This window comes from Leucopleurus acutus, assembly GCF_964270905.1.
Source record: "Leucopleurus acutus genome assembly, chromosome: 16".
Taxonomy (NCBI): Eukaryota; Metazoa; Chordata; class Mammalia; order Artiodactyla; family Delphinidae; genus Leucopleurus; species Leucopleurus acutus.
In genome coordinates, this window is record NC_139158.1 from 7443339 (window position 1) to 7455876 (window position 12538).

The 12538-nt window shown below is 52.9% G+C and overlaps 1 protein-coding gene across 2 annotated transcripts in view; it reads left to right on the forward strand.

Annotated features, from left to right (window-relative positions):
• Window positions 1–1262: 1262 nt before the first annotated feature.
• Window positions 1263–12538, forward strand: part of COL26A1 (collagen type XXVI alpha 1 chain) — a gene marked incomplete at both ends in the record, with an annotated part of 176169 nt that continues 164893 nt past the window's right edge. For both annotated transcript variants that reach the window (XM_082857331.1, XM_082857332.1), the window contains one exon: window positions 1263–1420. In XM_082857331.1, coding sequence (XP_082713457.1) covers window positions 1263–1420 — 158 coding nt within the window. The remainder of the gene's footprint in view (window positions 1421–12538) is intronic.

A 12538-nucleotide genomic window follows, 5' to 3' on the forward strand; every position in this document is an offset into this window, starting at 1 on the left:
GTACTCAAGAGGGTACATAGGGGAAATGTACATATGCATACGTATTGGGATATGTAAACAAGAGGACAAAAGCCCTGGGAGCGGCCCTTTCCCTCCACATTTTCAACAGCATCTTCCGGTTCTTCCTTTAACAACAGCCCCACAGTTCTTTTACAAAATGGATTGCAGTCCACGGAGCACTTCCATACTTGATGGCTTCTCTCCAGTCCTACTGGCATTTTACGGACTAGGAGTTCCCCACTGTTAGCAGGGACAGAGCTGGCCTCAGGACCTCTGCCAACCCTTGGTTGCTCTGGGGAGAATTAGAAAAAGACTTTCTCCCTGGGGGAGTGGGGCACAGGATGGATTTCAGGTCCCCCCTGCTTTGTGCTGGGTACAAGCCCTATGGGGATCCTGTGGTCCAGAAAAGACCAACTTGGGGCCAGGCTGGCCTTGGGCTCAGTGTGCGATCTGAGACCCAGCCTTCCCATCTGTAAAAGGTGGGATTGTATTACATCTTCCCCCAGCTCCTTCCCAGATACGATGCCTCAGGAATCTGTGAGTCCAGGGACAACTTCTCACCCCACATCAAATGCTTCCTTCCTTCCCAGCTGCTTCTCAGCTTAGAGAGACAGCTGGCAAGGTAGAGGCTGGAGGTGAAAGGGGGATAGAATTCTGGGGAAGTCTGGGTGTGCAATGGTTTGGTCAAAAGAGCCTTGGACAAGGAGTGTGTATTTTTTCTGCTTAACTTTTTTGAGCCTCAGTTTGTACCTCTGAAAAATGGAACGGCACCACCTTATATAGAGAGCAGTGCTGTAGGGATTAAACAACATTGCCCAGGTGAACTTGCCAGACACAGAGTGGGTGCTCCGTAAGCACTTGCGACCCGAAGAGGGTTTGGTTGGGAAGGTTCGAAAGAGCGTGTGTTTGGGGACCCAGGCACAAGATCTGGCTTTCGGAGCGCGCGGCTCCCCGGACCCCCAGCGGAGGAGGAACCCCAGCTCTGCCGCCACTGCCGCCTCCTCGGCCCCGGACCGCCGAGGGTTAATGAGAAAGCCCCACGCCCCCTTTGACGGCGCAGAGCCCACCTCGCCGAATTTGAAAAGGCGGCCCTGAGAGGCGTGGGCGCCCCCCAGACATTTCCAGCTCGGACCTGGGCTCCGCTCGCTCACCGGCGCGCTCGCTCGGCTCCCGGCGGGGGCCGCGGGTTCGGTCCGGCCGTCGGTGCGCTCCCGACTGTCCTCCCGCCCGGGACTCCGGGTCCCCGCGGGCGGCCGCGCAAGATGAAGCTGGCTCTGCTTCTGCCCTGGGCGTGCTGCTGCCTCTGCGGGTCGGCGCTGGCCACCGGCTTCCTCTACCCCTTCCCGGCCGCAGCCCTGCAGCAGCACGGCTATCCTGAGCAGGGCTCCGGCTCTCCCGGCAGCGGCTACGGGAGCCGCCGGTGAGTAGCTGGGGGCGGCGGGACATGGGGGCGCGCGGCAGCCCGGGGCTGGGGGCGCGGGGAGGTGGGGTTTGGGGCTTGGGATCTTGGGATTGGGGGTTGGGGGCGCGGGCTGCCGGGTCTCGGGGCCGTCTGGGGCTGGGGGCGCGGGGGCGGGGTTTGGGCCTTGGGAAGGTGGGATTGGGGGCTGGGGGCGTGGGGCGGTCGAGGACTGGGGGGGCTGGGGACGCGGGGTGATCGGGGCACAGACAGTGGGGGCTGGGGGCTCGGGGCGGAGAGACTGAAGGTGCGGGGCTGGGACTGCGGTGGTCTCTGGCCGCGCCCACCCCCACTTCCTTCCCTTGCTCTCCCAACCTTCGCCCCTTCGGCTCCCGAATCCGGGTGGAGGTGGCTCAGACCTGCGGCGGGGGCGCGCGAAGGGGTGACCGTGGCTGGCTGGGGCTCGGTGGCTCGGTTCCTGGACGTTTACCGGCTCACGTGGCTCCGCCGAGCTCACCTGCGCGGCCGGGGCTTTGTGTTGGGGAGCAGGTTCCCGCGATGCCAAGGCCTTGCATCCGGGCCCCCTACTCCGACGCCGGCCGCCAGGGACACCGGAGGGGCGATTCCGTCCGGTCTTTGGGGCTGGGCCCGCGGAGGAGCCTCGGCTGCGGCTCCCCAGCCACCTGGGAACGTGGAGCCGGCTCCGATCGCATGAGTCCGTGGTGGGGTCGGAGAGGGAGCAGGGTCACGGAGCCCGCGGTGCCCGGACCCACCCGCGGCCTCCTCCTCCGCCGGCAGGTGGCGCCCTGGCCACCCCAGGACGGTTAGGGCAGCAACTTCTCAATCCCTGGTTGAATTCCCCCAGAAAACGCGTTAAGTACTCAAGTAAAGGTTGCCAAATCCCTGTCTGCGTAACTCATTCGAATTTAGCTTTTCCCATTTAATAGTAATTACGACTCACACGGCTGTGATAGCCTTCTAGAACACACAACATGCATTGGTAGCATCCATCTCTTTTGATCCTAACACCACCCCAGGGTTAGCTATTAGAGTATTATCTTTCCTTTAACGGAGGAAACTGAGGCTCAGAGAGAGGTCCCCAAATTCGGTGGCAACTCAGGGCTCACCTCTTGTCTTCTTTCTCCAAATCCTGTGCTTTCCATGGCCCCACTCTGCTTATCGTTTATGGAGCAAGGTCCATAAACCTTGCTCCATAAGGTCCCAGTTCTTCTGTCCTCCATGGTGTTTACCAAGCTAGGGAGGGCTACCGAGATGAATTCTGGCAACGTCTTGTATCAAGGAGACAGGGATATTTTGTGTTGAGAAGAGCGGTACGCTTAATGGCTGGATAAGGCGGTTCTCAGAAGAGCATTTAAAGTGCTTCAGGAAAATTTTGCATGCAATTTTATTTCCTTCATTTTGTTTGGAAGTACTTCTCCCAGGCTCCTATTAGTATTACTCTCCAAACACCCACAGTAGTGTGGACTCCGCACGCTTGCATAGGAGCATATGTTAAAAACTCAGCTTCTCAAATCGCAGAATGATATGTATAGCATGATCTCACTTATGAAAAAAAATTCGATCTATATCTAGATATCTATCTCTCTATCTCTCTATCTATCTATATCCAGGAAAAAAGTTGGTAGGAAACCATTTTGGTCAGTTACCTATAGGGAGAGACCTGGGGCTGGACTAGGGGAGAGTGAAAGAGGACTCCCATTTTTTCCCTCTGTTTGCTTGTGTCTTGTTTGCATGTTTTACAAGGAGGGTATATTCATGTATTACTTTTGTAATTCAAAAGTGTGTGTGTGTTGGGGGCTGGGAGGGGGGGTGGGGTGAGGGGCGGAGGCTCCTGCAGCCTGGACTCTGCATGCAGAGAGGGGCCAGAGGGAAGTCCATGAAGGGAGCCAGTGAATGGGGACGGGGGTTCTGGCGTTCGGTGGGCTGGAACTTGGGGACTCTAGAGACACTTGGAAAGGATAGTTTTAGCACAAATAAAAAGAGGCCCAAACAAATGTAATCTTCCAGAACTCTTTCTACCAGGCTGGGAGCTGGGAGAAGGTATAATTAGGTTCAGGGAGGATCTGGATGAATTTGTGGAAAATGGATTTCTGAATAGGATATTGGGGGGTGTTAAGGACTTGGGGCGGGTTCCAGATGCTTGAGATGGGTGTTCCGGACTGTAACTGAGCCCTTCCATGCAAAGCCCTGCGTGGGCACTGCAGGCACCTGATTCAGGTCCGGGCAAGTTATGGGCTGGAGCTGGCCTGGTGTCACATGTTCCTGTGTGTTATTCGCTCCAGAAGCAGAAGCCCTGGGGATGGCGTTTGGCACAGGGCTCTTCACAGCTTTGGCCTCTGCTTGGCTCCATACATGTGTTTACAGTGGCTTGGTTTCAGCTGATGGGCAGGGCTATAGGGCTGTTTCTCGACAAATAGTTTTATTTCATGGTTATTGCTCGTGTTGGCAGTTTGTGTTCTCCTTTCTGTGTGTGTGTGTGTGTGTGTATGTGTGTGTACCTGTACCTACCTTCCTGGGCTGGGTGTCTGTGTCTAACACGTGCTGGGGGCATCTTGCTTTGCCCAGGGGTGCTCTGCTCTGGTCACCTCCATCGCAAGCCCAGGGTGGGCCCCTCTGATGAAGCTATTTTGGCAAAAAGAAGTGGACCCCAATTCCTTAGAGGCCTGTTTCCAGTAGAATCTTGCAGCCCTGTGTTTGGGCCACTCGTGACTTTTGTCATCCACAGTGCTGTTCGGATGCCAAATAAAAGCTAAAGGGAAATGTAATGTTAATTGACCAGCAGGGTTGCACAAGGATGGAGCCTCTCAGCTGCCCAGCCCTTCTTCCCAGAACTTCCCAGTATAAGGATAACACATTGGTGAAACTCTTTAATGGATGTATATCTCACTCTTCTCCCCGCCTCCCTCCCCCGATCATTCCCTCCCTCCCTTTCACAGATGGTGATTAGAAGTCTTGTCTGTTGTCTGCTCCTCATATCTGTATCCAACCCTAAAGGGTCCAACATAGCGGCGAGTCTTCCGGGCACGAGGAGTGAGAACTAGAAAGGGGGCCCCACACCCCATCTGGGGTGCACATCTCCCAGCTGTTGATAGAGAGGTTTTAATTTGGATAAAAGTTAATATTCTTGGAGTGGGAATGTTCTTCTAAGAGAAACCAGAAGAGTGGTGGGACCTGCCTGGATTTTAAGCAGAGGAAGGAATGAATACACCCAGAGGGCGGGTTCGTGGGACAGGGGATGAGGGACAGAGTTGCTTTGTGCTTCTGCCCTGAAGAGTGGCACGCATTCCATAAACCTATTCCTTCTGTACAGGACCCGAGGCATGAGAACAAAGAGAGACCACATACTACATGGCTGAATATCTACAGGTTATGAATCAAGCTAACGGATGGTTAAATAAGTAGGTCCTATCCTCTAACCTTGATGAGTAATACCTTCACAGTGACCTGGAAAGCCAAGTTCAAATGAGGAATTCTTAGACGCTTTAGAATTCTCCGCTCTGGCAAGTGGTGGCAGGGGGAAGGCTCCCCACGGCCCAGCCATCTTCACTGCTTTTTGACCTTCAACTTCCTGTCCACTTATTGGTTGTTGTGTCTCTTTAGTCTTTTTCATTGCGGGAGAGTCCTCTCCTTTAAAAGAAAGCATTTCCAGGGACCTCCCTGGTGGTCCAGTGGTTCAGACTCTGCACTCCCAGTGCAGGGGGCCTGGGTTCGATCCCTGGTCAGGGAACTAGATACCACATGCTGCAACTAAAGATCCTGTGTGCTGCAACTAAGATCCGGTGCAGCCAAACAAATAAATACTTTTAAGAAACTAATAAAAGAAGGCTTTTCCCCCTGCCATTGACTTGGTGAAGAAGGCCAGTTGTCCTGTAGAATCCCAGGTTCTAGATTTGCCTGACTGCTTCCCAGTGGTGTAAATAATTGGGTCCTCTATGCCCTGTATCTCTTCTATGTTAGAGATTAGGTGTAAATGTTTGATTAGACTTAGGATCTTTTTTTTTTTTTGACGGTGGTAGGGGAGAACAAGAACGCTTTATAGTTGGTCCAGTGGATCGTGTTATATCATATCCGGAGGTGTTATGGATTGAACGCTTATATTCCCTCCATCCCGCAATTCATACGTTGAAACCCTGACTCTCAATGTGATGGTATTTAGAGGTGTTTAAATTACCTTTGGGAGGTAATTATGAAGATGAAGGTTTAGATGAAATCATGAAGGTGGGGTCCCCATGATGGGATTTGTGCCCTTATAAGAAGAGGAAGAGAGACCAGGGCACCTTTTCTCTCTTTCTCTCTCTCCTTCCCACGTGAAGACAGAGAGAACTCTGCTGTGTGCAAGCAAAAGAGATGGTCCTCACCAGGAACTAAATCAGCCTTGATCTTGGATTTCCCAGCCTCCAGATCTGAGAAATAAATGTGTGGTGCCTAAGTCACCCAGTCTCCGGTGTTTTGTTATGAAAGCCTGAGCTGACTAATATGGGAGAGCATGACATTTTTTTCCTGGAGAGCTGGGTGTCAAACCTTCACCAGAATACCACTGCCTATAGGTTCCCTCCTTCTTTGCTCTCTTTACTTTGCAATTTATTTTGAAGAAACTAGGCTTTGATAGCGTTTTCCTTGTTCAGGATTTGTCTGATTATATCCGCATGGTGCCTGTTAACGTGTTGCCCTGTCCTCAGTGTGTCCAGAAAATTGGAAATTGGATGGGGAGGCTCGATTGGATTTTGGTTCCTTCTCCTCCTCCTTATTATTATTATTTGTTTGGGCAAAATTACCTCTATGGTTGTGTAGCGTTCTTCCATTAAGAATCATATCAGGGGGCTTCCCTGGTGGCGCAGTGGTTGAGAGTCTGCCTGCCGATGCAGGGGACATGGGTTCATGCCCCGGTCCGGGAAGATCCCACATGCCGCGGAGCGGCTGGGCCCGTGAGCCATGGCCGCTGAGCCTGCGCGTTCCGAGCCTATGCTCCGCAACGGGACAGGCCACGGCAGTGAGAGGCCCGCGTACCGCAAAAAAAAAAAAAAAAAAAAAAAAAAAGAATCATATCAGGAATCACACAACATCTTGTCATCTCTCCTCTTGTGATGTTAACAGGTGTTGATGATCACTGCCTAGGTCATTATTTCATTAAGGGTTACAAAGCGGTCCTATTCTAATTCTGACATTTCTTTTTCATTTAATTACTGGAATACTTGCATAAATAATTTCCCACTTATCTACTATTTGTAGGGAATCATGTTTTGAATTCATTTTTGATTTATCTTTCCATTGTTTCATTTTGCAAATGTAAGTGTGTGTGTCTTCTTTCTTTTTAAAAAAAATTTATTGAAGTTTATTGATTTACAATGTGTTAATTTCTGCTGTACAGCAAAGTGATTCATAGGTATGTATACATATACATAATTCTTTTTTATATTCCTTGCATGGTGGTTTATCACAGGATATTGAATATAGTTCCTTGCGCTATACAGTAGAACCTTGTTGTTTATCCCTTCCTTTTTTTCTTATGCAGAGGTGGTGTACTAGCGACACTGTTGTTTGGTGGTATTAAATACATTCAGAGGGTTGTCCAGCCATCACCAGAATGTTCATCTCCTGCATTCTTTTTTTTTTGGCCACGCCCTGCGGCTTTCGAGATCTTAGTTCCGCGACCAGGGATCTAACCCGGGCCCCTGAAGGGAAAGCGCTGAGTCCTAACAACTGGATCTCCAGGGAATGCCCTCCTGTATTCATTTTTGTAGCTCTGTAATTCTCGGTGGTGCCAATGACTGTAGTTTTTTCAGCAAGTCCCCTACTGATAGACATCGTGTCGTTCTAACCTTTTGTGTCACGTGTAATGCCATAATAAATAGCCTTGTGAGTTATTCATTTCATATTTTTGCAAATGAATCTTTAGGATGCATTTCTTTAAAGCGGATTTTCTGAGTGAAAAGGTAAATGCACGTGTAATTCTGCCAGATAGCGTCAAATTTCCTTCCATAGAAGTTATGCCATTTTGTTTCCCATCAGCAGGTTTTTCTTGGGATACATTTGAAGATGACACTGCAATGATGCTGGGTCAGAATAGCCTTGTGGGGGTGAGAGCGGCCTTCCCTGGCCTATACCACCTGCCAGCCCGACCCACTCCTCACATTCGAGGGGTCTGGGGCAAGGGTACAGAGGGAAGCCCACACAGTGTATGTCTAAATATTTAAAAGATATCATTCAAGCTTACGGACTGTTAAATAAAATAGATTCTGTCATTGACCTTGACAAACACACCCTTCTCGTTCCTGGGGGTGGGGTCGAGGCTCAGGTTTAGAAGTCTTGCCTCCATGAATTTTGGGAACCTGGCGGTGCAGGAAGAGCCACCTTCCCCTTCCCTCCGTGTCCTGCCTGATACCTCGCCCTGGTCAGGCCTCACCCACACCCCGTGGACACTCTAGTCCAGCCCAGAACCCCCTCTCCTTACCCTGACAACTGCCACTTGGCCATACCTCCTGCTTGAGTGTGCCCAGCTGTTTGGGGAGGGAGTTCCAGGCCCCTGGGTACCCACCTTTGCTCCATAAGGGCGGCTGTGGTCTCTGGAGGGTTCACGTCCCCTCGGCCCCATGGTCTCCTCGCCCTGTGGGGTGTGGTGTGGCTGGAGAGGGGCCAGATTGGGGTCCTTGAAACCTCAGTGCCCAGGATGGGGCTCCTCTCGCCCAGGTTTAAGGCAGTTCTGGGGGGATGTGGAGTGAGTCTTGGGGATGGAGCAAGGACACGTGTGCCCTGAATCCTCAAAAGTTGGACAGCCTTTCCCCAGATGTCCACGGTCAAAAAAGGCTGCGTCGTGGTGACAGAGCTACGCTGTGTCCAGATGTTCCCTTCCCGTGTCCTCCCTGCCATGTCCCCCGTTAGACTGTGAGCGCCAGGTGGGACATCACCCGCCTGTTTGCGACCCAGCCCAGGGCCCAGAAGAGAGTCGGGCTCTGTCGGTTGTGTGGAGTGAACCGGATCGCATCCACCACGGACCCACCAAGGCCCTGAATCCAGAGCAGATGTGGGTCCCACGGGGGTCACTTTGCAGTCCCAGTGGCACGGGTCGCATACTCTGCGTGGACGTAAAGACCTCTTTCAGAGATGACGGGGGGCTTTGGGGAAGGAGGCTTCAGGGTGGCCCCCAGGGACTTGCTCGTGCTGTTTTAGAAGCACAGCTATATTCTGGCCTGACGTTGGGGTATTTACCCATTTTCAGACTATTCTAAGAAATGATGGGATGGATTTCAGAACTTGCTACTGCTTACGGTTTTCCGTTGAGAAATTCTCTGGGAGGCAGGTTTGGAAAGGGTCTGATCCCTGCTATGATGACAGTGCTGGACCGCGCTGTTTCCTCCCCATTCTTCTTGGTCCAGCCTCTCCATCCCCACCCCCGGCTTCCCAGGCAGGGCCGTTTGACCAGTGCAGAGGCCAGGGCGCAATGCTCAGCAGGGTCCATGCTTGGAGTTCAATGCTTTGCGCTCACCATCTCCAAATTCTCGATACTCTCATTCTTAAATGTGTGCTTTGTAAGTGAAGTCCGATGGGACCATGGGGCACCAGGAAATTGACCCTCAGCTTTGACCATGACCCACCTCTCACCACCTCCTACCGTCTCCCTGGGGTGGGTTCTCCGCTACTCACTCCCCACCCCTCTGGCACCCCAGGTCCACCTGGCCTCCCGCTCTCCACCCCTGCCCAGTGCCCGCTGCCACCCTCTGCCTCTGGCTGGAGCCTGAGTGTGGGCTCAGAGAGGGTTGGGATTGGGTGCCCGCACCCCGTGCCACCCTGGAGTGGGACATGGCGGCTGCAGTCCCCGCCCTGGGCTGGCAGTGCTACCGTGTGCTCAAAGGGTGACTCAGCAGGGGAGAGCCTCGGGCCACACCGATCCTAGTGTGTCCTGGGGAGAGACTGCAGTACCCTGAAGTGTTGCCCATCTGTCGTACGATAGTGGGCCCCTGGGAAGGGGTTACGCCTGGCTTCACTTCCTGCTCCAGACCGGGGCGCTGTGCTTCAGCCCGCTGGCTGGTGGGAAGGGTGGCACGCGCACTTACACACCGTGGGGTTGCAGGGAGGGGTCTGCACTTGCCCCCCAGAGATCCCTGTGCACGAGGGAGCACACATGAAACACTAAACAAATGACAGGTCGAGAGAGACGGAGAGACAGAGACCCCAGAAGAGAGGAAAACACTTTGTATTTTACTGTCTTTAATGACCCAGCTTTTTGAATGAGGGGTCCCTTAACTTCAGTTTGCCATGAGTCCCACAGATTATTTAGCTGGTCTTAGATACAGCAGGGCGCTGACTGGCTCATCACGATGAACTGGGGTGATTAAAGAATTGGGTATCCAGACCCACACGTGACTCAGGAAGTCTAGGTCCTGGAGAGCTGTATTTAATGGCCTCCCCAAGCGGGTTTTTTTTTTTTTTTTTGGGTGCCACCAGGTTTAGGAAGCACTGCGTGGAGAACAGAATTTTTTGAGATTCTTTCATCATGACCCATAGTAGGAAATACATTTTATAGGATGCCTGAGTCCATGCATGCGCACTTACACACACATACACACACCCCCACACACCCCCAAATGCACACACACATACCCCTGAAATAAGTTTCATAGAATCATGCTTACTATTGCCATATGTGATACTTACTTTTTTATGGTGCTCTATCTAGTTCATAAAAAAGTGCCTGCCAAGACTCAGAAAATTGATTCCACAGCCCCTCTGGCTTAAGACCTGCAGTGGGAGACCCCGTGCCCTGGGGGAATTCAGGGGTTTTCTGGCCCCATCACCCCAGTTCCCCTGCCTGGTTCTCTAGACTCTGACTCCAAAACCTCTTTCTTGTTCTTTCTGCTGAGCTGAGGTGCTTGGCCTGTCCGCTCCCCACCCCATACCTCGGATCCATCCTCTTCTGGGGGCAGTCACACACCCCCTCCTTCAGGAAGTCTTCCTGGACTGCTCTGCTCCCGTCTCTGTGGGCGGCTCCCTGCGCCTCCTGTATCTGTGATTGCTTGTGCTTTTTTGTACTGAGAACTCACTTCCTGCTCTCCTTCCCCGCAGATGGAATCATTTCTCCTACCTGTTTCGTCCCTAGCATGGCCCTGACGGGCCCACCTGGGACATGAGTGCATGAGCCGGGCCTGTGCCCTGAGCCTGGGCTGCCCGCCATCCACCCTTGCCTCTTGGACACGTGAGCTTATCCAGGCTGGGCATTTAACCAGCCAACCTTTTCCGATCCCACTGTCGGTGGGTTGTAGGCTGAAGCTGGGGGCTGAACCATGGGGGAAGGGGTGTTCTGCCCTGAGCCCTGAATGGGAGGGGTTCTCTGTAAACTCCAGGGGGGTGAATGATCCCCTTTCCACCCCACCCCACCCCCGACCTGTGGGCCTTTTCCCTGCCACTGGATCCAGGTTCCCTGGAGCCTTACATTCAGGAAGTTACTACAAGCACCTACTGCATGCTTGGTGCTGGGGGTAGTGAGATGATTGCTGATTCAGATTCAGCCTCTGCCCTTGATGAGCTCGGAGGCTGGTTGGGGAAGACCCAGGAGCAAGTGTGGAATTTGCTGTGACACAAATGTGTGCAAAGTGGGCCAGGTAGGCAAGGGATGTATGAACAAGTACCTGTTTAGGGGAGTTAGGTGTGTGGGAGTTTGGTGTGTCTTTGTGCCTCGGTTTTCTCCTCTGTAAAATGGGGATGATCTACTTCATAAGGTTATTCTAGGCTTAGATGAGTTAAAATTAATAAATTGCTTAGAGAAATATGTACTAAACATTCTGTTCGTGCTTGTGGTGTATGGTGTGCTAACCTTGCAAAGATTGCCGAGAAGGGGGGGTTTTGCAAACATATGAGGCTGTGGAATCCGTTTGTTGGGATGACGTTCCAGACTCCGTACCTTGGGAAACGCTGGCCTGGTGGACCAGGGCTACATGCCAAGGCCTTTCTAGAGGAATCACGTTTGAAGTGGGTCTTGTAGGGTGAGGGGGGTGGTGTTCTCTGCAGTGACTGGGGGGGGGGGCATTTCAGGTGGACAGGACAGCTGTGTAAGGGCTGGGAGGCGTGACGGTGTCTGACATTTATGGTTTGTGCAGTTGGGTTCAGAGTGGCTGGACCAAGGGCTGCGAGTGTGGGGCAGGTGGGGCCTTCGGGCCCTGAGGGTGAAGCCCCTTTTCTGCCAGCCCTAAGGAGCTTGGGCTTTGGGTCGAGGCTTGGTCACAGTGGGTCCTGTGTCAGCGTTACTGGTATGGAGGAGATGGGGCCGGAGGAGGGAGGCAGCTAATAGGCAGTGTCAGGAACCCTGAAACAGGGCTGGGGCAGTGGGGAGGGAGCCGCCGAGTGACGAGCGCTCAGGGTCTGTGCAGTTGGCAGCATCTGGCCACTTGCTGGACCACGGACAAGCCAGAACAGGTTGCAGCCTGGGGCTCCTGGACTTTTCCAGTGCCTGTGGGATGCCAGAAGCTGGCTGTTTTGCTTCCTGGAACCTTGCAAAGACTCCCCAGTGTTTTCTCAGCTTTGAAAAGGCAACAAAGCGTGGTGTTCACGCACCTTGTGTTTTTGTAAAATACTTGTGTTTTTAACATCTAGCGCAGGCTTGCGCGTATCAGGTGTTCCGTGGTTGCTTCTTGAGCAAGTGAGTGAACAGGTGCCTTGACCTCTGTCCTCTGGGAAGCCGAGGGGGTGGCCTCTGCCCCCGGGCAGTTCTGTCCTTCTAAGAGGTCCTGGAGTGAGGTCCTTCTCTGTGCTCCGCCCCCCACCAGGCCAGCTCTGGAAGCCACATTTAGGGGAGCCACAGAGGCCACCCACTTTAGGGGGTCCTGCTTCTTCCTTTGAAGTAGGATTGGGTGGAAAATCACATGGAATGGCCTCGATGTAAATATCTGGTGAGGCCTTTTCTTAAGGCCCCAGGGTTTTCTGAATCTCCTCGCCCTTCCTCTGGCTCACCTCTCCCCCCTCAGCTTCTCTGTTATTTTAAAATCCATTCCCAGAGAAACAATTCCTATGGCAATAAGAACACGGCTGCAGGCTTCTCTTGGCTTGAACTGGTCCGACACTTCACTGCTGCTTCGAGAGTGTGCAGGCTGGACCCAGACCAGCTCTGCCTGGAGCAGGGGAATAGAG